Below are 26,628 nucleotides of genomic sequence, written 5' to 3' on the forward strand. Positions count from 1 at the left end.
TAAACATTAGATATAAATTACTTAAAGTCTGTGTACCTTCATTCCCCAAACTTGACTTTTGTGTTTGATCATGAATATCATTCAATTCAATAAGAGAACAAACAGAGCCTGGCTTCTGAATCCATGAGTGATTTCTATGTCTAAAAAAACAAAGATCAGGATCAAAGGTAACTTGTCTGTTAGTGTTTGCTAATCTGCCCTCAAATTAGTTTCGCCAAAAAGTGACTATAATGTTAAAATAATTATTACTTATACTGTATAAGATAAACAGAATTTTACTAACATTCCCATCCATGTTGGGCCTAGTGAGATATTCATTATATCTGTTGTCACTGTGGCAGCAGAATCAGGAAATTCAAAAACATTCTCCCTGAAAATTAATATCCAATAAATATATAAGCTCTAAAAGCAAAATTATTTTTCAATTTAAGACTGGTGACTGACACCTTAATCAATAAAGACATTTAAAAAATAAAAATAAAAAGACTGATGACTGTGTTCAAACACTGGTTTCATAATGCATTAGTTGACAGCACATTTATCAAAAACTACCTACTGTTATTTCAATAGAAAAGATACATTTTAATGAAAAAACCTCCATCTGTATATATTTATTGCATCATAAAATTATAATGTGTTTATTAAACCAGTCTATTTAACATACCTAATTTCAGATTTCTCTTGGCCTTCTGATTCTTCATCATCGCTGTTATCAGAAAATTGGCAGTGGAGGACTTCATCTTGTTCTTCTATGTGACCCAGCAGGATTTGACTTCGTGTTCGAAATCCAGCAACTACTCGATCCAGAGAGTACATAGAAGGACTTGTGTAGACCTTACAAGTAATTCCCCCACCCAACAACAACAAAAAATGATTTTTTAAATGTCTATTTTTATCTTCTTACTCAAAATGTCTTAAGAGGTTATTAAATAAGTACTCTTAAAATATCCAATTGCTGAAAATATGCATTGCCCCCCCCCCCAAAATATCAAGTTTCATTGCACAATACTATTGTGCTTCATGAACACATACTTCTTTCAGAATCTATATAGTTCTTCTTCTAAAAAGTTCTTCTATCTTCAACTACAGCTTCATGGAAAATTCTTTTGAATACTATTTGGACTCATTTTTATGAAACCAAAGACTAAAAATATCACAGCACAGGTACTCCCCAACACATGCAAAGCCCATACATAGTGCAATAGGAGGCAACTGTTTTACACCCCACCAACCTTCCCAGTTCTGAACACTTGGAGAATTACGGTGTTGCTGCTCAGGGTCTGCATCCCCCTCCAATCCAAATCCACCAAATGAAGAAATCCAGAGCCATCACCACTCCACTGCTAAGTCAAAATATTCTCAATTTGAAAATCCAAATGTATTTACTCACACTTTATATGTGGTGGTTAGGCATAGCTGAGTTAGTACTCTAAGTGACATACTTAATATGTCTCATAGGATAATTAAATGTTCATGAGCTAGCCTGAGAACTTTCTATATTATAGCATGCTTCTATTGACAATGTACCTTAATGAGCTTGGAAAACAACAATGAATTAGAAATTGCCTTTACACTTTTATTCTAGTTTCTGTTACCAAATATTTATTTTCACCACCTCTTTGTAACCAAATCTCAGGGTAATTTCTCAAAAAAGGTAAATAATAAAACCTTACAGGATACATGTAATTTGTTAATATAAATTATTATAAGTATTATAACATGAGGCCGTCAGTCAAGATGGAAGCAATACTCACCTCCTCCCACAACCAAATCAAAATTATAAATAACTACAGAACAACCATCATTCAGAACCACTTGAAATCTGGCCGAATGGAAGGCCTACAACCAGGGAATTAAAGAAGCTACATCAAGACTGGTAGATGGGGTGTAGATGCAGAATAGGCTAGTCCCATATCCACGTATGGTAGATAAAAATTGGGAGGGATATCTTGGCTGCAGAGGTCTCTCCTAAGAAGCAAAGGGTCCCAGTCCTCCCATCCTAGTGTTCCATGCCAGGAAGAGAAGTCCCCATAACTTCTAGCTATAAAAACCAGCAGGTATTGAGGCTGAGTGAGATGAAGGGCTGCTGGAGTCCCAAGCAGTTCCTCTTAAATAGACCACACAAAGACTCACTCATACTTAATTCCTCTGAGCTCAAGCACTAGAGCACCAGCTCGAAAGACACCAGAGATGCTACAGACAGGAACTGAATTGTCTAGCATCAGGGAGAGACCTGGGAGGAGCTTTAACCTAGACAGAGGTGCTGGCAGAAGCCACTGCTCTTTTGATAAGCCCCTTCCCCTGCAGAGCCCACAGTTGGGTGAGACTCCATCAACCTGGCTCACACTGTTTGCCCCACCTTGGTGATTCTCTGAGGCCATGGCCACCCAAGCTGTTCCCAGTGGCTTTACCATACAAATGGTCTGTCTTGGCTCATGTTTCAGATATTCCTAAAATCTCTCAAAACAAACAGCATCTGGCCTCAGCAAGCCCCAGACCTCTCACTAGTTCCAGGCATGGCACTAGCAGCAAATGGCCTTGGTTCACAACACGGCCTTGCCTGGGCAACTCCAAGTCCAGCACAAGTAACAGCCATAGGCAGATCACTTTGTAGCCAATGCTGAGTAGCCCCAGGCAGGTCACAAATGAAAGAAATGGAGGCAAGCAAACGACTGGATATAGAGTTCAAAACCACAGTTATAAAGTTTTTCAAGAATTTTCTAGAAAAGGCCGATAAATTTAGTGAGACACTCGAGGATATGAAAAAGGACCAACTAGAAATTAAGCGTACACTGACTGAAATAAAAAATAATATACAGAGATCCAACAGCAGACTAGAGGATCGCAAGAATCAAGTCAAAGATTTGAAATACAAAGAAGCAAAAAACACCCAACCGGAAAACCAAAAAGAATACAAAAATATGAAGATAGTGTAAGGAGCCTCTGGGACAACTTCAAGTGTACCAACATCCGAATTATGGGGGTGCCAGAAGAAGAGAGAGAGCAAGATACTGAAAACCTATTTGAAGAAATAATGACAGAAAACTTCCCCCACCTGGTGAAAGAAATAAACTTAGAAGTCCAGGAAGCGCACAGAACCCCAAACAAGAGGAATCCAAAGAGGACCACACCAAGACACATCATAATTAAAATGCCAAGAGCAAAAGACAAAGAGAGAATATCAAAAGCAACAAGAGAAAAACAGTTAGTTACCTACAAGGGAGCACCCATATGATTGTAAGCTGATTTCTCAACAGAAACTATGCAGGCCAGAAGGGAGTGGCAAGAAATATTCAAAGTGATGAATAGCAAAAGCCTACAACCAAGATTACTCTACCCAGCAAAGCTATCATTCAGAATTGAAGGTCAGATAAAGAGCTTCACAGATAAGAAAAAAAGCTAAAAGAGTTCATCACCGCCAAATCAGTATTATATGAAATGCTGAAAGGTATTCTTTAAAAAGAGGAAGAAGAAGAAAAAGGTAAAGGTAAAAATTATGAACAACAAATACATATCTATCAACAAGTGAATCTAAGAATCAAGTGAATAAAAAATCTGATGAACAGAATAAACTGGTGAATATAATAGAATCAGGGGCATAGAAAGGGAGTGGACTGACAATTCTCGGGGCGAAAGAGATGTGGGGGGTGCGGGAAGAGACTGGACAAAAATCTTATACCTATGGATGAGGACAGTGGCGGGGTAAGGGGGTTAAGAGAAGAGGGTGTGGTGGGAACCGGATGGAGGGGAGCTATGGGGAGAAGAAAGAGGAACAATTGTAATAATCTGAACAATAAAGATTTATTAATGATGCATAAATAAGTGGAACAACAAACCAATGTTTCTTTCTCTCCCTTCTCTCTTTCTCTAAAATCAATAAAATAGTCCTAACTGGTTTGGCTCAGTGGATAGAGCATCGGCCTGCGGACTCAAGGGTCCCAGGTTCGATTCCAGTCAAGGGCATGTACCTTGGTTGCGGGCACATACCCAGTGAGGAGTGTGCAGGAGACAGCTGATCGATGTTTCTCTCTCTTCGATGTTTCTAATTCTCTATCCCTCTCTCTTCCTCTCTGTAAAAAATCAATAAAATATATTTAAAAAAATAATAACGCCCTGACTGGTTTGGCTCAGTGGATAGAGCGTCGGCCTGAGGACTGAAAGGTCTCAGGTTCGATTCCGGTCATGGGCATGTACCTTGGTTGTGGGCACATCACTGACAGAAGGTATGCAGGAAGCAGCTGATCGATGTTTCTCTCTCATCGATGTTTCTAACTCTTTCCCTCTCCCTTCCTCTCTGTAAAAAAAAAAAAAATCAATAAAATATATTTTAAAAAATTAGAAAATTAAAAATAAAATAAAATAAAATAAAATAAGTTTAAATGTAATGCCTTCTGGGGGGAAAAAAAGATTTTGCAATTTTAGAAGTATTCTACTTTTGTGAATCTGGATATTCCAGAAGGTTTTTAAATATATCTCTTAAGAATATTTCAGTTGGTTTTCTTAGTATACAATTACGTCAAGTACTGAAAGTGGTATTATATACCTATTGTCTTATTTCCTTTTCATGATACCACATTTCATCAAATCTAAAATGCCATCAACACCATTATTTTTATAGCACCAAGAAGGAAAAAAAAACTGTCAAATTATGACATAAAAAACTGTCAAACCATCAACCATAAAACATATCCTGCCACCAAAGATGATAAAATGTGATAGTTTAAATCTTACAATCAATGAATTATGGTAGGTTTTCATCAGCATTTGTGTTTTTATACTAAACCTAACTAATGACTAGGACCACCTTTGTAATTTATTTTTTTCCAAAGTACCTTTTTAGTATGTACAACTTTGGCTTTTGGTTTTAATTATATCATTATTTCAATATTTAAAAAGTTAGAAATCTCTATTATATTTTAAGTTTAAATCAAGATTCAATTTTGCATTTCATCAGATCAATTTTTGGTATTTATTGAGACAAATGAGTTTTTCTTTATTTTCATATTAATTTAGTACATAATATTAGTACTTTTCTTTTATTTACCTGTATACTATTTGCAAAGATATGTGTACCCCTAGTCTGATTGGTGCAGCTCAATGGTTGAGGGTCAACCCATGAACCAAGAGGTCACTGGTTTAATTCCCAATCAGGGCACATGCAGAAGGCAGATAATCGATGTCACTCTCGCATCGATGTTTCTATCTCTCTATCCCTCTCTCTTCTCCTCTCTCTAAAATCCATAAAAATATATTTTAAAAATAGATAAATAAAATAAAATAAAAAACAGAGACCAAGAGAGGGGGAGAATAAATATGTGTAACTTCTGTAATAAAAAAAAACACCCCGTGTTATTTTTAAAAAATAAAAAAATGGAACCAGAAATACTTTCACATAACCAATATAAAAAACAGAAAATTAAATATAGATCACTTAATATGTAAGTATTAAACTGAAATAACAGACAACGTGAATTATGTGAAGAATTTATCTTTCTCCCTAAATGTTTTATAAAAAGGTACCATATATTCAACCATAAGGAAAATGTCGATGATTCTACAAAGTAAAACTGAAATTAATAATAACAATGATTTCATTTTTTAATTCAATTACTCAAGATGGAAAACCATAGAGAATAACATCTGTCTGTCTTAATCACTCTGAGGTACTGAACCTGGGACATAGTAAAGGCACCCCATGGACATCTACTGAGGACACAATGTACTAGGCCCATGGTCGGCAAACTGCGGCTCGCGAGCCACATGCGGCTCTTTGGCCCCTTGAGTGTGACTCTTCCACAAAATACCACAGCCTGGGCGAGTCTGTTTTGAAGAAGTGGCATTAGAAGAAGTTTAAGTTTAAAAAAATTGGCTCTCAAAAGAAATTTCAATCGTTGTACTGTTGATATTTGGCTCTGTTGACTAATGAGTTTGCCAACCACTGTACTAGGCAATTTCAGAGTCATCATCTCATGTAAATCCTCCACACACACCCATGTTTCCCCCATTCTGACATATAAGGAACCTGGGGCTCCCACAGGTTTAGTCATATGAGGCCTATGCAATAAATAGAGCTGGTGTTCACCCCAAGCCTGCCTGATTGCAAAGTCTATGACACCTAGCATATTTCTTATCCCTTTGACTATAATCATCACATAGATCTCAAACAAATCACCTCCATAAAAATAACAGAAGCCAAATTCATGAGTCTGCTAGTCTTTTCCATGTAACGATAACTTGATGATTTTTTAAGAGAAATGTGTGTGCATATAATTACTACACACATATTCATAATTAAAAAAAAACAAAAGTTCAGCCCAGCTCTGTGGTTGAGCATTGATCTATATGAACCAGGAGGTCACAGTTTGATTCACGGTCAAGGCATATGCCCGGGTTGTGGGCTTGATCCCCAGTAGGAGGCAGCCAATCAATGATTTTCTCTCATCATTGATCTTTCTATCTCTCCCTCCTCTCTCTTCCTCTCTAAAATTAAAAAATATGTATATTAAAAAAAAGTTCATACAGATCTTTATACAGTCTTGAAGTGTCAGCTTGGCAAGACTGAGTAATACATAAATGTCATTTTGAAAATAGTAAGACAAACCAAGTAAGTAAAAATAAATACCCTCCAACCTCATCTCAACTTGGTGTGGTTAAAGAAAGAAAAAAATTCATGAAGATACCAGATTTACTAATCATGACTAAAAATATGATGGCAAAGGATAGCTTTTTCTCCTTGATGAATGTAGATATTACCTTCAACTATTCTTTCTAAATATAACTATTCTCCTATTTATTTATTTTTATTAAAAAGGAGCATTATATAATTAAAAGAAAGAGAATACACAAGTCCATTAAAACCAAACAGAAACCAAACTACGTGCTGAGACTGTACAAATACACTGTGATATTTTATTACATATAATATTTTTAAGATCTTAAATATAAGAGATTAATGTTTAGACTTTACCTTCCTGGCATCTGATCTTTCTGGGATATAAATATAACGTCCCAAACGAGCATCAAACGGTACAGTATATGGTCTCTTTTCTGGTATCCTGGCATCTGGGCCATCTCCACAAATTTCCTTAGCTGAAGAAGTCATTGACAGGTTAAGTTTTGTTGGTTCTCCACTCAGTTGATCCAGAAGAAGTTGTTGTTCTATTATTTTTTCATTCTTTGTAGAAGATGAGAATTTAAAAAATAGAAATTCAGGGAGAATTTTAAAAATAGAGATCCTCAGTACAGGTATAAATAATGATAAAAAAAATGAGTTGTACATTGACCAAAATCACAACTACAAATCACAATTACCTTAACGGTACAGTAAAACCTCATTTATCCAAAGACTAGCCTTCTGGTGTTCATAAGGATCAAGGACTGTTCTGACTGGTAAACACTTTTGAATAGTCAGCAGCAACAAACACAGCAGAGAGTTAAATACTCAAAAAAAAAAAAAAAAAAGGCCCTATACACTGTGTTTGGTTGATTTGCCAACCTGAACCACTCTGATTAGCTGATCTTTATAAAAATTTGGGCTTTGAGTGAAATCAAAAAGTAACAAGAGACAAGAAAGTTGAAAAGTGGATGAAAAGCTGCAAATAGCAGAGGTGGCAGCAAGAGAGACAGCAGATGCAGCGAAGTGAAATTCTTTACTCAGTAGGAAAAAAAAGGCCAAAGCACAAAGAGATAAAGGTAGACAAACAATAATTATTCACACTTGGGTACATAGTAGACATTTTCTCAAAAATGAAAACCATCATTTTCAAGGGAAACAACTAACAATATTTGTTATAAATGCTAAAACTCTGGTTTCATGGAAAAATTAGAATTTTGGAAAACATTTCTGCTATTGTGAGCATGAGGACAGCTTCTAATACTTAAAGACTGCTATTGAAATAAGTGGTGATAGTAATGAATGTGATTTTTTGATATTGTATAATGAAATGCGTCAACATCTGCAAGGTCTGCATAACTTAGTAAATAAATATTTTCCAAATGACCAATGCATGATAATTCAAAATCAGATGTGGATAAAAGGTCCATTCAAAGTACAAGATAGGGAGGGACCAATGACTTTTAATGTATAGATCTTTTTTCTTTATTAAGGTATTACATGTGTCCTTATCACCCCATTACTCCCCACCCCCAAACCAACTCATGCCCTCAACCCCTGATGTCTGTGTCCATTAGTTAGGTTTATATGAACATATACAAGTCCTTTGGTTGATCTCTCCCCTTTACCTCCACCCTCCCCTACCTTCCCTCTGAGGTTTGAGCATCTAATTGATGCTACTCTGTCTCTAGATCTGTTTTTGTTAATCAGTTTATATTGTTCATTATATTCCACAAATGAGTGAGATCATGTGATATTTATCTTTCTCAGACTGGCTTATTTTGCTTAGCATAATGCTCCCCAGGACCATCCATGCTATTGCAAATGGTAGTTCCTTCCTTTTTATTTTTAAAAAATATATTTTATTGATTTTTTATAGAGAGGAATAGAGAGTTAGAAACATCGATGGGAGAGAAACATCGATCAGCTGCCTCCTTCACACCTCCCATCGTGGATGTGCCTGAAACCAAGGTACATGCCCCTTACCGGAATCGAACCTGGGACCTTTCAGTCCGCAGGCCGACGCTCTATCAACTGAGCCAATCCGGTTAGGGCACTTCCTTCCTTTTTAAAGCAGCACAGTATTCCACTGTGTAGATGTACAATAGTTTTTTTTAAGTCTTTATTGTTCAGATTATTACAGTTGTTCCTCTTTTTTCTCCCCATAGCTCCCCTCCACTGGTTCCCACTCCACCCCATGCCCTTACCCCCACACCATTGTCCTCGTCCATACATGTTCAATTTTTGTCCAGTTTCTCCCTGTACCCCGCCACACCCCTTTCCCCCCAAGAATTGTCAGTTCACTCCCTTTCTATGTCCCTGATTCTATTATATTCACCAGTTTATTCTGTTTATCATATTTTTTCACTCTATTTTTAGATTCACTTGTTGATAGATATGTATTTGTTGGCACTTCTTTCATTTGTTGTTCATAATTTTTATCTTTACCTTTTTCTTCTTCTTCCTAAAGAATACCCTTCAGCATTTCATATAATACTGGTTTGGCAGTGATGAACTCCTTTAGTTGTTCTTATCTGTGAAGCTCTTTATCTGACCTTCAATTCTAAATGATAGCTTTGTTGGGTAGAGTAATCTTGGTTGTAAGTTCTTGCTATTCATCACTTTGAATATTTCTTGCCACTCCCTTCTGGCCTGCATAGTTTCTGTTGAGAAATCAGCTTACAATCGTATGGGTGCTCCCTTGTAGGTAACTAACTGTTTTTCTCTTTCTGCTTTTAATATTCTCTCTTTGTCTTTTGCTCTTGGCATTTTAATTATGATGTGTCTTGGTGTGGTCTTCTTTGGATTCCTTTTCTTTGGGGTTCTGTGCACTTCATGGACTTGTAAGTCTATTTCTTTCACCAGGTGGGGGAAGTTTTCTGTCATTATTTCTTCAAATAGGTTTTCAGTATCTTGCTTTCTCTCTTCTTCTGGTACCCCTATAATTCGGATGTTGGTACGCTTAAAGTTGTCCCAGAGGCTCCTTGCACTATCTTCATATTTTGTATTCTTTTTTCTTTTTGGTTTTCCGGTTGGGTGTTTTTTGCTTCTTTGTATTTCAAATCTTTGACTTGATTCTTGCGATCCTCTAGTCTGCTGTTGGATCTCTGTATATTATCCTTTATTTAAGTCAGTGTATGCTTAATTTCTAGTTGGTCCTTTTTCATATCCTTGAGGATCTCACTAAATTTCTCGGAGGTCTCTAGAAGATTCTTGAGTAACCTTATAACTGTGGTTTTGAACTCTATATCCAGTCGTTTGCTTTCCTCCATTTCTTTCATTTGTGACCTGTTTCTTTGTCTCTGCATTTTGGCTGCTTCCTTGTGTTGATATGGTGGCTTTGTGTGCTAGGTGTCCTATAGGGCCCAGTGGCTCAGCCTCCCCAGTTACCTGAGGTGGATGCTCTTGGTGCACCCCTTTGTGGGTTGTATGCACAGTCTTGTTGTAGTTAAGCCTTGATTGCTATTGATATCACTGGGCGGAATTGACCTCTAAGCCAATTGGCCGTGAGAACCAGTTGTGTCTACAATGGGGGAACTGCTGTGTTGGAGACACCCTTATGGGGCAGGACTTGCTTCAGTGGGGCTTTGGTGCTCACTGAGTCTGCCCCCTGAGTGTGTCTCTTATGGATCTGACGAGTTGTAATCTGGTGTGGTATCACTTTGACCACTGGGTGCACTGGCTCTTGGATATCCAAGGAGGTGGTAAGTCAACCCTTGCCTGAGGCCACCCAGCAGGAGCTAGGAGAGATCTGCAGTTTCCTCCTTAGTTTGGGGTTTGGAGGTGCCCAGATGAGACATAGCTGTGAAGCAATGAAGGCTGCTGTTGGGCCTTAGGCAGTCTTTTGGAAGCTCTGGGGTTCTGTGACCCAGCAGCAGTTTGTTAGGTTAGGTTGCAAAAGGCCAGGCCATTCATATGCAAACGCCTCTACGCTCAGCTTGGGTGGGGTTGTAAATTGAGTGGGGCATGGTCTCTGGGAATCAGAGGGCAGAGCAAACAGCAATGGCTCCCCGTCAGCCCTGCCCTAAAGAGGCCCCTGTGTCTCTGTGTCCCTGGGCCCCGTGCAGGAACAATGAACGCTGCAACCACCTCTGAGAGAAAGCCACCCTCGTGTTCCGGCTCAATGCCAGACAGTCCAGTTTCTCCCCGAATGAGTCTGGGACCCCAGAGTCTCACCTGGTACTGGAATTCAGAGCAGTCGGGAGCTTCTATCTCCCTCCGCATTGAAAAAGACCACGGCGTAATCAGTTTTCAAGCCTGTTTCCGTGTGCACTTCCATACCTTCACTCTTCTGCACTTCTGCACCTCCTACCAGTCTAGATGTGCTTTTCTCTTTCCTTCTTATTGTAGAACTTCCTCTCAGCCAGCCTTCCCGTGGTTCTGGATAATATCTATTTTTTCTTTTACTTGTAGTTTTATGTGGTTGTGCAATACAGCAAGTTCAGGTGTTTACCTATGCCGCCATCTTAGTTCCCCTTGTACCACAGTTTTTAATCCACTCACCTGTTGTTGGGCACTTAGGCTGTTTCCAAATATTAGCTATGATAAATTGTGCTGCTATGAACATAGGGGTGCATATATCCTTTCTGATTGGTGTTTCTAGTTTCTTGGGATATAGTCCTAGAAGTGGGACCACTGGGTCAAATGGGAGTTCCATTTTTAACTTTTTAAGGAAATTCCATACTGTCTTCCACAGTGGCTACACCAGTTTGCATTCCCACCAGCAGTTCACGAGGGTTCCTTCCTCTTTGCATCCTCTCCAGCACTTGTCGTTTGTTGATTTGTTGACAATAGCCATTCTGACAGGTGTGAGATGGTACCTCAATGTCATTTTAATTTGCATCTCTTGGGTGATTAGTGACTTTGAACATGTTTTCCTATGTTTCTTGGCCTTCCTAATGTCCTTTTTTGAAAAGTATCTACTTAGGTACATTGCCCATTTTTTGATCGGGTTGATTATCTTCCTTTTGTTAAGTTGTATGAGTTCCCTGTAAATATTGGAGATTAAACCCTTATCGGAGATAACACTGACAAATATGTTCGCCCATGCAGTGGATTTTCTTGTTGTTTTGCTGATGGTTTCTTTTGCTGTGCAAAAGCTTTTTATTTTGATGTAGTCCCATTTGTTTATTTTCTCTTTAGTTTTCATTGCTCTAGGAGCTGTATTGGTGAACAAATTGCTTCAGCATATGTCTGAGATTTTGCTGTCTGTTGATTCCTCTAATATTTTTATGGTTTTCCTATCTTACGTTTAAGTCCTTTATCCGTTTTGATTTTATTTTTGTGTATGGTGTAAGTTGGTGGTCTAGTTTCATTTTTTTGCATGAATCTGTCCAATTTTCCCAACACCATTTATTGAAGAGACTGTCTTGACTCCATTGTATGTTCATGCCTCCTTTGTCAATATTAATTGAGCATCGTGGTTTGGGTCAATTTCTGGATTCTCTATTCTATTCCATTGATCTGTATGACTGTTCTTGTGCCAGTACCAGGAAGTTTTGAGAAGGGTGGCTTTGTAATCCAACTTGCTATGTGGTATTGAGATCCCTTCTACTTTGTTCTTCTTTCTCAGGATTTCTGCAGCTATTTGGGTGGGTCATGTTTTCTTATCCACTCAGCCACTCGATATCTTTTGATTGGAGCATTTAGTCCATTTACATTTAAAGTTATTGATAGGTACTTGTTTGTAGCCATTTTTATTTCTTTGTGCCTGTTTTCCTTCTTCCCTTTTTATTTCTTCTTTTTACACCAGTCCCTTTAGCATTTCTTGCATTGCTGGCTTGTTGGTGATAAACTCCCTTAGCCTTTTTTTTATCTGTGAAGCTCCTTATTTTCCCTTCAATTTTGAAATGATAGCCTTGCTGGATAGAGTATTCTTGGATTCAGTCCCTTGCTTTGCATCACTTTGAATACTTCCATTCATTCCTTTCTGGCCTGATGTGTTTCTGTTGAGAAATCATTTGATAATATAATGGGAGATCCCTTGTAACTTCCTGTCTCTCTCTTGCACCCTTTTAAGGTTCTTTTTCCTTAACGTTAGCCATCGTAATTATGATGTGTGTTGGTGTGGGTCTTTTAGGGTTGATCTTATTTGGGACTCTCTGTGCTTTTATAATTTTTTTCTTCCCCAAATCAGGGAAGTTTTCTGACATTATTTCTTCAAATAGGTTTTCCAACTCTTGATCCTCTTCCTGTCTTTCTGGCACCCCTATTATACCCATGTTGCTGTTTCATTTTGTTCTAAAGCTCCCTTAGGCTCTCCTCCTGCCTTTTGATTTTTTTCTCCAATTGCAGTTCAGATTGGGTGCATTTTGTTTCCGTCTTCTAATTCATTAATTCTGTCCTTCACTTCTCCTACTCTTGAAAGCTTCCAATGAGGTTTTTATTGTAACTATATCACTCTTTATTTCTTCCTGATTCTCACATAGGTTGTTGATTTTCTCATCCATCCAGTTTATGAATTGTATGACCCTTACTCTGAATTCTTTTTCTGACAAATTGCATGCCTCAGTTTCATTTAATTCCTCTTCTGGTGATTCCTCCTTTTCTTTCCTTTGGGGTTTTTTTGTCTCCCCATTTTTAAAAAATAAATCTTTATTGTTCAGATTATTACAGTTGTTCCTCTTTTTACCCCCCATAGCTCCCCTCCACCCGGTTCCCACCACACCCCCTGCCCTCATACCCCGCCCCACTATCCTCGTCCATAGATGTATGATTTTTGTCCAGTCTCTTCCCACAACCCCTTCCCCCCAAGAACTGTCAGTCCACTCCCTTTCTATGCCCCTGATTCTATTATATTCACCAGTTTATTCTATTTGTCAGATTTTTTTATTCACTTGATTTTTAGATTCACTTGATATGTATCTGTTGTCACTTTGTTGTTCATAATTCTTATCTTTATCTTTTTCTTCTTCTTCCTCTTCTTAAAGAATACCCTTTAGCATTTCATATAATACTGGTTTAGCGGTGATGAACTCCTGTAGTTGTTCTTATCTGTGAAGCTCTTTATCTGACCTTCAATTCTAAATCATAGCTTTGCTGGGTAGAGTAATCTTGGTTGTAGGTTCTTGCTATTCATCACTTTGAATATTTCTTGCCACTCCCTTCTGGCCTGCATAGGTTCTCTTTTTTTAATTTAATAAATCTTTATTGTTCAGATTATTACAATTGTTTCTCCTTTTTTCCCCATAGCTCCCCTCCATCCAGTTCCCACCCCACCCTCTGCACTTACCTCCCCCCTACTGTCCTCATCCATAGGTGTATGCTTTTTGTCCAGTCTCTTCCCGCACCCCCCACACCCTTTTCCCCCTGAGAATTATCAATCTACTCCCTTTCTATGCCCCTGATTCTATTATATTCACCAGTTTATTCTGTTCCTCAGATTAATTCACTTGATTTTTAGATTCACTTGTTGATAAATATGTATTTGTTGTTCATAATTTTTATCTTTACTTGTTTCTTCTTCTTCCTCTTCTTAAAGATTACCTTTCAGCATTTCACATAATACTGATTTGGTGGTGATGAACTCCTTTAGCTTTTTCTTATCTGTGAAGCTCTTTATCTGTCCTTCAATTCTGAATGATAACTTTGCTGGGTAGAGTAATCTTGGTTGTAGGTTCTTGCTATTCATCACTTTGAATATTTCTTGCCACTCCCTTCTGGCCTGCATAGTTTCTGTTGAGAAATCAGCTGACAATTGTATGGGTGCTCCCTTGTAAGTAATTAACTGTTCTTCTCTTGCTGCTTTTAACCCTTTGCACTCAGATGTCAAGTGTGACTCGACACGGTTAGCAGTAGAATAAAGGAATCGAAAAAAGCGAGTACAAAGGGTTAATATTCTCTTTTTGTCTTTTGCTCTTAGCATTTTAATTATGATGTATCTTGGTGTGGTCCTCTTTGGATTCCTTTTCTTTGGGGTTCTGTGCACTTCCTGGACTTGTAAGTCTATTCTTTTACCAGGTGGGGGAAGTTTTCTGTCATTATTTCTTCAAATAGGTTTTCAGTATCTTGCTCTCTCTCTTCTTCTGGCACCCCCATAATTCTGATGCTGGTACGCTTAAAGTTGTCCCAGAGGCTTCTTACACTATCTTCAAATTTTTGGATTCTTTTTTCTTTTTGGTTTCCCGGTTGAGTGTTTTTTGCTTCATTGTATTTCAAATCTTTAACTTGATTCTTGCGTTCCTCTAGTCTGCTGTTGGGTCTCTGCATAATATTTTTTATATTCAGTCAGTGTATGTTTAATTTCTAGTTGGTCCTTTTTCATATCCTCGAGGGTCTCATTAAATTTATCAGCCTTTTCTAGGAAATTCTTGAAAAACCTTGTTTTCCTCCATTTCTTTTGTTTGTGATCTGTTTCTCTGTCTCCACATTTTCGCTGCTTCCCTGAGTTGGTAGGGTGGCTTTGTGTGCTAGGTGTCCTATACAGGCCAGTGGGTCGGCCTCCTAGTTACCTGAAGTGGACACTCTTAGTGCACCCCTTTGTGGACTGTGTGTACAGCCTTGTTGTAGTTAAGTCTTGATTGTTGTTGGTGTCACTGGGAGGAATTGACCTCCAGGCAAATTGGCTGTGAGGACCTGCTGTGTCTATAATGGAAGAACTGCTGAGCTGGAGACACGCTTAGGGGGCAGGACTTGCTTCAGTGGGGCTTTGGTGCTCACCGAGTCTGTCTCTTGAATGTGTCACTTATGGATGTGAATAGTTGAAATCTGGTGTCATCTCACACTGACCACTAGATACACTAGCTTCTGGATCTCCAATGGGGTACAGGTCAGCTACTGTCTGAGGCCACCGAGCAGGAGCTACAGTGAGAACTACAGTTTTCTCCTCTTTGCTTGAAGTTTGGAGGTTTTGGATCTGTCTGACCAGAGCTGCAGATTGTTAGGTTAAGCTGCGATAGGGCAGGCCTTTTATATGCAAAAGCCGATGCGTGGAGCTTCGGTGGATTTGTAAATTGTGCGGGGCGGAGTCTCAGGGAGTCACTAGGCTAGGGCGTGGCAAACAGCAATGGCTGCCAGTCAGCCGTCTCTGTGTCTCCGAGTTTCCCTGTCCCCGCGTCTCGCGCCCCAGCGTAGTAAACAATGATTGTTGCGCGTACCTCTGCAAGAAAGTCACCCTCACTTTCCGACCCGATGGCAGACAGTCCAGCTTCTCCCTGTAGGAGTTCGGGTCCCCAGTGTCTCCCCAGAAACTGGAGTTCAGAGTAATTGGGAGTTTGTCTCCCTTCGGGTTGAAAAAAGCAGGGCACCCAGTCACCCACAGCCAGCCCGATATGCGTGCCTCCGTACCTCAGCTTTTCAGCGCTTGTGCATGTCTCAATGCTCTTTTCTCTTTCCTTCTAGTTGTAGAACTTCCACTCAGCCAGCTTTCCCGTGGTTCTGGGTGATAAGACGTTTTGTCTTTTAGTTGTAGTTTTGAAATTGTTGTGCGAGGCAGCAGTTTGGGTGTTTAACTATGCCGCCATATTGGTTTCCCCCTCTGGCCTGCATAATTTCTGTTGAGAAATCAGCTGACAATCATATGGATGCTCCCTTGTAGGTAACTAACTGTTTTTTTCTTGCTGCTCTTAAGATTCTCTCTTCGTCTTTTACTCTTGGCATTTTAATTATGATGTGTCTTGGTGTGGTCCTCTTTGGATTCATTTTGTTTGGGGTTCTCTGCACTTTTAAGTCTATTATTTTCACCAGGTGGGGGAAGTTTTCTGTCATTATTTCTTCAAATAGGTTTTCAATATCTTGTTCTGTCTCTTCTTCTGACACCCCTATAATTCGGATATTAGTATGCTTTAAGTTGTCCCAGAGGCTCCTTACACTATCTTCATATTTTTAGATTATTTTTTCCTTTTGCTTCTCCTGTTGGGTTTTTTGCTTCATTGTATTTCAAATGTTTAACTTGATTCTTGCGTTCCTCTAGTCTGCTGTTGGGTCTCTGCATAATATTTTTATATTCAGTCAGTGTATGTTTAATTTCTAGTTGGTCCTTTTTCATATCCTTGAGGATCTCACTAAATTTCTTGGAGGTCTCTAGAAGATTCTTAAGTAACCTTATCTTATAACTGTGGTTTTGAACTCTATATCCAGTAGTTTGCTTTCCTCCATTTCTTTCATTTGTGACCTGTTTGTCTCCACATTTTGGCTGCTTCCCTGAGTTGATAGAGTGGCTTTGTGTGCTAGGTGTCCTATAGGGCCCAGTGGCACAGCCTCCCCAGTCACCTGCGGTGGACGCTCTTGGTGCACCCTTTTGTGGGATGTGTGCACAATCTTGTTGTAGTTAAGCCCTGATTGTTGTTAGTATCATTGGGAGGAATTGATCTCCAGGCCAATTGGCTGTGAGGACCAGTTGTGTCTACAGTGGGAGAACTTCTGTGCTGGAGACACCCTTACGGGGCAGGACTTGCTTCAGTGGGGCTTTGGTGCTCACTGAGTCTGCTCCCTGAGTGTGTGTCTTATGGATGTGAAGAGTTGTAATCTGGATGGTCTCACTCTGACCACTGGGATCTCCAAGGAGGTGCAAAGTCAGCCACTGCCTGAGGCCACCCAGCAGGAGCTACAGTGAGATCTGCAGGTTCCTCCTCTTTGTTTGGGGTTTGGAGGTGCCCAGATGAGGCCCAGCTGTGAAGCAATACAAGCTGCTATCCAGCCTTAGACCTTCTTTTGGAGGCTCTGAGGCTCTGATCCAGCTGCAGTTTGACAGGTTTTTAGGTGGAGAAAGACCAGGCCATTCATGCAAACATCTCTGCACACAGCTTGGGTGGGGTTTTAAATTGAGTAGGGCATGGTCTCAGGGAATCACGGGGCAGAGTAAACAGCAAAGGCTTCCTGTCAGCCCTACCCCAAAGAGGCCCCCAGGTCTCTGTGTCCTGCGGCACCGTGCAGAAACAATGACTGCTGCAAGCAGCTCTGACAGAAAGCCGCCCTCGTGTTCTGACCCAATGCCAGACAGTCCTTTTCTCCCCGTATGAGTCTGGGTCCCCAGAGTCTCGCCCGGAACTGGAGTTCAGAGCAGTCAGGAGCTTGTATCTCCCTCGCAATTCAAAAAGACAACAGCGTACCCAGCTGCCAGCCCCTTTCTAGTGCGCCTCTGTACCTCCACACTTCACTTCCGCACCTCCTACACGACTCAATGCGCTTTTCTCCTTCCTTCTAGTTGTAGAATTTCCACTCATCCAGCCTTCCTGTGGTTCTGGATGATATTTGTTTTGTCTTTTAGTTGTAGTTTTAATGTGGTTGTGCGTGGCAGCAAGTTCAGGTGTTTACCTATGTCGCCATCTTGGTTTCTCTGTCTCCCCATTTTTGCTGTCTCTTTCTGGCCCTGGGCTACCTGCTTGGTGTCTAATGGGTTGAGGCTCCTCACAGTCCAATGGCTGTGGATTCACTAGCCCCAGGGGCTGGGTCTTCCTTGAATTTCACACCTTTTTTGTTTCTGCTCTGAGTTGTATCCCCTTCTCTCACAGTTCTGGTCCCTCAATTATCCCTTTCTCAGGGTTGGTGGGGGCGGGTGCCCAGTACCCCTAGTGTGCTACTCTCTGTGAGAGCCCAGAGCCCTTTGGCATGCAGTTCACTGTCCTCCTCCAGACCCTAAGGCAGGATGTTAGCCTAGGTCCCTCTGGCAGTACACTTGCAGTGTGGACCTGTGACCTGTGATTTGGCACACCAGGTTGTGCCAGCAGCTCTGACCTGGGCTGTGGGCAGGGCGTGCGCCCTTTGACAGCTGTCTGTCCTGGGGACAGGGTGTACACTAGCAGAAGGCTCTGTCTGTGCTGATGGCAGATCACCCACTGGCTCAAGGTTCTGTCTCAGCCAGATGCTATCCCACTCTGGGCTGCAGCTGTCTGTGCTAGAATGGGGTGTGTCCCAGCCAAAGGGTCTGTCTGTGCTGGTGCTGGATCTGCTGAGTCTATGCCGGGGCCTGGGCACTTGCCCTGAAGGGCTCTTCCTATACTGGTGGCTGGGCGCACTCGATCTGTGCCAGAGGCGGGGTGCTGGCCCTGTGCAGGCTTTGCCTAAGCTGGCGGTGGAGTGCAAAACTAGTGGCAGAGCGTGCTCAGTCTGCACAAGGGGCGGGGCCCTCATTCTGTGCCCTGTGAGGGCTCTAAGCTGGCTGTGGAGAGTGCTCAGTCAGTGTCAGGGGCGGGGCGCTCACTTGGCTAGGGTTCCGTCTGGGCAGGGGTGTAGGACACACTGGGCTGAGGTTCTGTATTGGTATCAGGGATAGAGTGGGGAGTGGGGAACCCATAGCTTGCACTCACAGCGCGAGGACCTGAAGCGTGGGATCCTGGGGCGCTGGGTTTGTGCTCTGGTTCGGAGACTCAGCTCCGGAGGTCTGTCTGATGCGTTCCCACTGAAGTCGTCTGGGACCCACGTCGCGGTACCGTGTTGCTCACTGCTGGGGCACGGTGGTGGTTCCACGCGGGTTATAGCTGGCAAGCGGCTCCCTGCCCAGGTCCGGGGGTGCTGCCCAAGGTCAGTCCGGATGTTGGTGGGGCAGCACTCCTGGCTTCCTTTACTTCCTTCTACAAGATGGTGTGCTTTCCACACCAAAGCCAAACCAGCATCGGGGTGCCCAAGGCAAGCCCAATCTGCCAGTCCCTGGTATTCCTGAGATATCTATCTGTCCCTCACTCACCCACGCACACACCACATACTTCCCTACATGCTCCTCTCGCTTCTTTACTGTTACTCTCTCTCCCTGCTGTCCTGTCAGCCTCCATCTTCTGAATCTAATGTATAGATCTTAATGTAATAAAATAGTTTCAAATCCAACATTGCAAGTAATCTTTAGGAAATTTCTACTTGTTGAGTTTGAGTATGATTTCAAAGAATATCCACAATTATCTAAAAAAGGCATTAAATATCCTCTCCTTTTAATTACAAATCTATATGATGCTGGATTTTCTTCATATATTTCAACTAAAACAACATATTGTGACAAACTGAATGCTGAAGCAGATATGAAAATTTACCTGTCTTCTATTAAGCCAGATATTAAAGAGATGTGCAAAAATGTAAAACAATTTCACTTATTAATTTTTTGGTTTCTGGAAATATTGTTCATGAAAAATAGTCTATATATTATCATCTAATCAGATTATTATTATTTTTTAATAAATTAGTAATTAAATTTTTTGTTTTAATTCTAATATGGTAAATATCAATAGATACAATGGTGGAACTTGATTTTAAGAAACCTACGAACACCCCTAGCCTGTGTGGCTCAATTGGTTGGAGCATCATCCCATGCACCAGATGGTTGTGGGTTCAATTCCCAGTCAGGGCACATACCTAGGTTGCGGGTTCAATTCCAGTCAAGGGGTGTATAGGAGGTAACTAATCGATGTATCTCTTTCATCAATGTTTCTCTCTCTCTCAAATCAATAAAAAATAATAATAAAAAAGAAACCTGCGAACAAAATTTAAATGACTGCTATAATAAAGAATATATAACTGGCTTTTTCCTAATACATATAAAAGAGGAAAGATTTCTAACTAGACAGCTATGTTTTAAACTATTTTTACATTTTAACTATGATTTGGTTGGAGCATCATCCCATGCACCAGATGGTTGTGGGTTCAATTCCCAGTCAGGGCACATACCTAGGTTGCGGGTTCAATTCCAGTCAAGGGGTGTATAGGAGGCAACTAATCGATGTATCTCTTTCATCAATGTTTTTCTCTCTCTCAAATCAATAAAAAATAATAATAATAAAGAAACCTGCGAACAAAATTTAAATGACTGCTATAATAAAGAATATATAACTGGCTTTTTCCTAATACATATAAAAAGAGGAAAGATTTCTAACTAGACAGCTATGTTTTAAACTATTTTTACATTTTAACTATGATTTCCTACTTTAAAAATCTGTCAGAACATCTATTTGCCCACCAAACTGCAAACTCCACATAAGCAGAACTAGGTATGTCTTGCTATTTACTACCTCTCCTGTGACACAATCTTCACTCAATAAATGTTTTTTTAATGAAAAGTGGGGAAATGTAATTCTAAACTCAATGTATGTAAATGCAATACATATAACACATATATGCACATACCTACATTTCTTAAATATTACCAAACATGATGATTTTGCTTCTTTTATAAAAAATCAGTACTCCAAATTCAAGGGATGAAGTATTTTTTCTTTCAAGAACCACTTACCCATTGAGGGATAAAACTCAGTTAAAGTATAACTAAATTTTGTTTCTGAAACTATTTCTTTCCATCCTCTAAATTTAATGACCAGGTCAATAAGATTGTACTTAATAAACATAACAAGTTAAAATAGGTTTTACAGGAGAAAAAAGGAGGAGCCAGGAAAGGTATGAATATGAGGAGAAAGAATAGGAAAAGGGAGAAACAGAGCAAAGGCAAATGAGATTTTACATATAATCCTTTTAAAATTTTTCTGACATTCTACAGCAACTTTTACTTGCCCAAAATAAATTTAGTCTTTAAAAACGTTATTTTATAAAAGCAGTGTCTATGTACCTGGCATTTCTTCAGCTCTCGCTTCAGTTGGTTAACTCTACTATGCTGTGTTCCTTCTTCCAGGTTTCCAATGCCTTGGCTTCCTCTGAATGAGCTGGGAATCGCCTTCCTGACCTCCTGGGTCATGTTAAACCACTCCTGCAGCTTCTGTTGCTGATTTTGGTTTAGACTGACAGTATCTTTTAACTCCACCAGGAGGGTGAAGGCTTCCTCTACACAATGTTGGTAACCCAGACATTCTCCTTGGAGCTGAGCTACTTGTTCCTCAAGAGAAAGGATCCTGTTATCAGGAGTCCCCTCTCGATGGATCTGGCTGGTTTGGCTAATATTACTAGCCTGCTGACTCTGCAAAGCTTCTCGAAGCAACTTAATCTCAAATTCCATTTCATCCATCCGGTCTGACTCAGGGCTGAAGTTTAAGGTGGGTTTGTTCCTGATGTTGCGTGCTCTATTGGCATATTTGAGAGAATTTAAGGATTCGTCAAAATTCAAGGAAGATGGGCTGACACAAGTGATCATGACAGTCTTGGCAGTGCCTCCCAGGGAATCTTTCAGAAGCCGGGTAATTTTAGCATCCCTATATGGAATATGTGAACTCTTTCTGCGTGGGTCCCCAAGAGCACTTATTACATTTCCTAAAGCCAGCAACCCACTGTTGATCTGAATGGATTCTTTGAACCGTTCGCCAGTATTCCCTGTTTTCGTTGCTCTTTCTGATCCAGCCAAATCCACAAAGTGGAACTTTGAGACAATTTGCCGACGGGAAGACCATGATTCATCTTTAGCTGCCTCTGTATTTTTTTCAACTTGACAAATGCTGATTGTAAAAATTGCATGTGATCTACTGGAGTGTTCATTCATTTGGGTGGTACCTGTACGCCTGGCTGCATTCCCCATCTCCAGGAGGCTCATCACTTCATCTGCACTCTCCACCTGGCATTCCTTGGCCCCGACAATCACTTAAAACAGCAAGTTTTTAAATCAAGTTTTAATCAAAATCCAGTACAGTCAAATTAACCACGTAACAGTTATTTGCTAGACTGCCCAGCTAAGACATTCCCTTTAAAAAAAATCAATAGTACCCTAGTTGGTTTGGCTCAGTGGATAGAGCATCGGCCTGTGGGCTGAAGGGTCCTGGGTTTGATTCCGGTCAAGGGCACGTGCCTTGGTTGCAGGCTCCCAGAGCCCTGATGGGGGGCATGCGGGAGATAACCAATCGATATGTCTCTCTCACATTGGTGTTTCTCTCTGTCTCTCCCTCTCTCTTCCTCTATCTCTAAAAGTCAAAGGAAAAATATCCTCAGATGAGGACTTTTTAAAAAATCAATAGTATTTCAAACAATAGTAACAGCAGCAACATTAATTAATTTTAGAGAATGTCCCAAAGGAACATTTTACAGAGTGCTCATTTTGATGTTTAAATTCTAAAAGATATAATACTTTACATAATTTATAACTATCTGGTTTCTCTGCAGTCACACATTATGCTCAATTCTTTAAAACAGCTAACAAGAGAAAAACTCTTGATTTTAGTATTTGATTTGGAGAACCTAGTGGATTATTTAAAAAATAATAAATTAATTAAATATATAATTCAAAAGAATTAATCAGCCCTGGCCAGGTGGCTCAGTTGGTTGGAGTGTAGTCCCATACACCAAAAGGGTACAGGTTCAATTGCCGGTCAGGACACATACCTAGGTTTCGGGTTCAGTCCCTGGTCAGGGCGAGAAGGGAGGCAATGGATTGATGTTTCTCTCTCACATCAATGTTTCTTTCACTCCCTTCCTCTCTCTCTAAAATCAATAAATATATCCTTGAGTGAGGATTAAAAAACAAATAATTAATTAGTAATAGATTCATTTTTTAAAAATAGTTTCTCTTGCCGAAACCGGTTTGGCTCAGTGGATAGAGCGTTGGTCTGCGGACTGAAGGGTCCCAGGTTCGATTCCAGTCGGGGGCATGTATATTGGTTGCGGGCACATCCCCTGCAGGGGGTGTGCAGGAGGCAGCTGGTCGATGTTTCTCTCTCATCGATGTTTCTGGCTCTCTATCCCTCTCCCTTCCTCTTAGTAAAAAATCAATAGAATACATTTAAAAAAAAATAGTTTCTCTTGAATTTTGTTACTATTCAAGCTCTCCTTAGGTTTAAGGTTTTTTTATATTGTGGAATCACATCTAATGATAGATGAAAATTTTAGTATAAGTAGTTATTCATTTTAAAAGCAGGTGTGTCCTACATAATATCAGAGTGCAAGGTAAACAAATGAAATGGCAATTCAAAACAAGCAGAAATTTTCTATTTCAACAGCAGAATAAGAACCAACAAGTCACCTAAGTTTACTATTACCAACATTATGTTTATATCCAAAATTTTCAAAAAAGAGTAAATTTCAGATTTGAATCAAAGCAGTAAAGCTCCTAATTCTGAGCTCAAATTACAATGGTATACTTCCTTTTTAATCAGATCCCATCATGCCACTGTTTCTTTGAAAAATAATCATGTTGCTTATATTATTTCCATCACGCCACCTTTTTTAACAACCTGGTTCATTTAAAGTTCTAAAGTACCTGTACTACAGATAGTGCTAAAATATCAGCAATTATAAAATATGATAACTATAAATCATAGCATAAGTTTTATATAACTTTTCTAATGTTAGGGTAAAGCTAAGTACTAGCTAAGGTTCTCAAGCCCAGCTGCAAATCACCTGGGAGGGAGCTTTATAAAAAAGAAAGTACCTGTGCCCAGGTCCATCCCAGACTAATTCATTAGAATTTCTGAAAAGTAAGGCCAGAAACCAGTACTTTAAAAAAATATTTTTTTACTGCTTTCAGAGAGGAAAGGAGAGGGAGAGATAGAAACATCAATGATGAGAGAGAATCATTGATCGGCTGCTTCCTGCCTGCCCCACACTGGGGATCAAGCCCGCAACCGGGCATGTGCCCTGACCAGGAAGAAATTTTAGTGACTTCCTGGTTCATAGGTTGACACTCAACCACTGAGCAACACCGGCTGGGCACCAATACTTTTTAAAAAGCTTCAAAGATGATACTAATTGTGCAACTTCCGGGTTGGATACCAACCACTGCTTCACACAAAGGACTCAATAAATATGTCAAACAAATGCATGCTGTAAGACATTATGTAAGATATTTGGCATTTTGTCTTAACACAATTTGTTACATCCTTCCAAAATTTTTGCAGGATTGAAATCAGTCATGGAATATTTTGATCATTAAGTTTAACAGGAGTGACAATGTACCCTTCCGTATTGTGAGATGATTTTAAAATAAATATATTATTTTTGTAATTTTTAATAAAAGATAAAAATATTCAGTAAATATATTTCATGATACAAAAGCTCAAAACACCAGTCTGAATTCTGTCCAGAAAAAAAAAACTATATTGAATTATCTAATCTATAAAAGCCAAGGGACCAAACGGCAGCAGAACGACCAGAATGACTGGTGGCTATGATGAGCACTGTGGCGGCCAACCAGCCAGATCGGGGGCAGGGCCACCAGCCAACCGCCCATAGACCCTCCCCCCTGCCAACTCCACCCCTAATCGGCCCCCGCCACCCCGATCACTGAAGTGTGACCTTCAGTGATTCTAAGTAAGTAAACACTCTCGAGCCTTCATAGACCAGGAATCTGAATGACAAGTGATCAAGAGTAAAACTGCTGACCGTCTGGACCATCAGTCAGGTGTCCAGGAGAGGTGCCCAGCACAACCACCATCTCCCTGCGTTCTCTCTCCACTGCTTACTACCAAAGAGGGCAGCCACATCACACCACGGCCTCTCTTTAGAGGGTTTGTCAGCAGGGAACTGAACCACATTACCTGTCTAGAGAGAGGCTTAGAAACCGAAGCTGTAAGTCCCTGACACTAAAGCGCCTTTGAAGCTTCAACTCATCTGAAAGCCAACTGCAAACGTGTATACACCCTGCAAAGATCTTTGACACCAATAACTGCTTCCCCCTGCCCCCCGCTTGCACCACCCCCGATTTCCCCCCCCACAGTGGGGGTGGGCGGCCAGACCCCATCCATGCACTATTCATGCACCGGGCCTCTAGTAATTTCATAAACTACTATGTATGCTTTCTAAAAACAAACAAGCAAACAAAACAAAAACAGTTTCTTCAAATGTCCAGGAATGCCAGTGCTGCCAGGACAGAGTCTCTAAGAAGACAAGCTTTACTGCCCCCTGCAGGCTGCTATTTGAATGACTATAGCCATCTTACTTTCCTAGCTGCTAAGAAATTCCCCCAAGGAGTGACTCAATCATCAGGACCCTTTATCTCCTGGAAGGTTCTACTACATGTGTTTTCTAGGAGAGGAAGAAATCCAAGAAGTGTAACTTGTTATTAATAACTAGAGGCCTGGTGCATGAAATTTGTGCGGGGGGGGGGGCGGGCGTCCCTCAGCCCAGCCTGCACCCTCTCCAATCTGGGACCCCTCAAGGGATGTCCAACTGCCCATTTAGGCCTGATCCTGGTGGGACTGGGCCTAAATGGGAAGTTGGACATCCTTCTCACAATCCAGGACTGCAAAAAAAAAAAACACACAAAAAAAACAACAATCCAGGACTGCTGGCTCCCAACCACTCGCCTGCCTGCCTGCCTGATTACCCCTAACTGCTTCTGCCTGTCAGCCTGATCACCCCCTAACCACTCCCCTGTCAGCCTGATCGACACCTAACTGCTCCCCTGCCGGCCCGATTGCCCCTAACTGCCCTCCCCTGCCGGCCTGGTCATCCCTAATTTCAGAGTTAAAAGTTTTCACATGCACGCCCTTACTCAAAATTTATTCATGCAGTCATTCAACAAATATTTATTTAGTACCTTCTTTTTGCTCCCCTGCCGGCCTGGCCATCCCTAACTGCCCTCCCCTGCCGACCTGGTCATCCCTAACTGCCCACCCCTGCCGACCTGGTCACCCCTGCAGGCCTGGTCCCCCCCAACTGCCCTCCCCTGCAGGCCTGGTCGCCCCGAACTGCCCTCCCCTGCAGGCCTGGTCGCCCCCAACTGCCCTCCCCTGCTGGCCTGGTCCCCCTAACTGCCCTCCCCTGCAGGCCTGATCGCCCCCCAACTGCCCTCCCTTGCAGGCCTGGTCCCTCCCAAATGCCCTCCCCTGCCGGCCATCTTGTGTCCACATGGGGGCAGCCATCTTTGACCACATGGGGTGGACATCTTTGTGTTGGGGTGACGGTCAATTTGCATATTACTCTTTTATTAGATAGGATAGTGAAAATTTTGAAACAGCCTAAATATCCAACAATGAAACAATAGTTAAATAAATTATTATGATACATTCAGAAGACAAATTACCACATGACCACTAAGAGTCACAAGGCTGAAAACTATTTAAAGCCATGTGAAAATGCTCACAATACAAATATTAAGTGAAAAAACAAGATGTAATACTATATGTGAAGGATCGCAAGTACATTTTAAAAAAACCTCTACGTACATAGAAAAAGAAAACACAACAATAAGAGAAACTATTTTGGGTTCTGGGATCAAACATAAT

General features: G+C 40.7%; 1 protein-coding gene across 1 annotated transcript in view; it reads right to left on the reverse strand.

Annotated features, from left to right (window-relative positions):
* The window catches only part of KIF27 (kinesin family member 27), an 82,138-nt gene that overhangs the window by 34,625 nt on the left and 20,885 nt on the right, over window positions 1–26,628 (reverse strand). The window contains exons 4-7 of the mRNA XM_028146254.2: window positions 21,096–22,054; window positions 6,968–7,174; window positions 665–834; window positions 37–140 (exon numbers count right to left, since the gene is read on the reverse strand). Of these exons, the coding sequence (XP_028002055.2) occupies window positions 37–140; window positions 665–834; window positions 6,968–7,174; window positions 21,096–22,054 (1,440 nt within the window). The remainder of the gene's footprint in view (window positions 1–36; window positions 141–664; window positions 835–6,967; window positions 7,175–21,095; window positions 22,055–26,628) is intronic.

This window comes from Eptesicus fuscus, chromosome 15 (assembly GCF_027574615.1).
Source record: "Eptesicus fuscus isolate TK198812 chromosome 15, DD_ASM_mEF_20220401, whole genome shotgun sequence".
Taxonomy (NCBI): domain Eukaryota; kingdom Metazoa; phylum Chordata; class Mammalia; order Chiroptera; family Vespertilionidae; genus Eptesicus; species Eptesicus fuscus.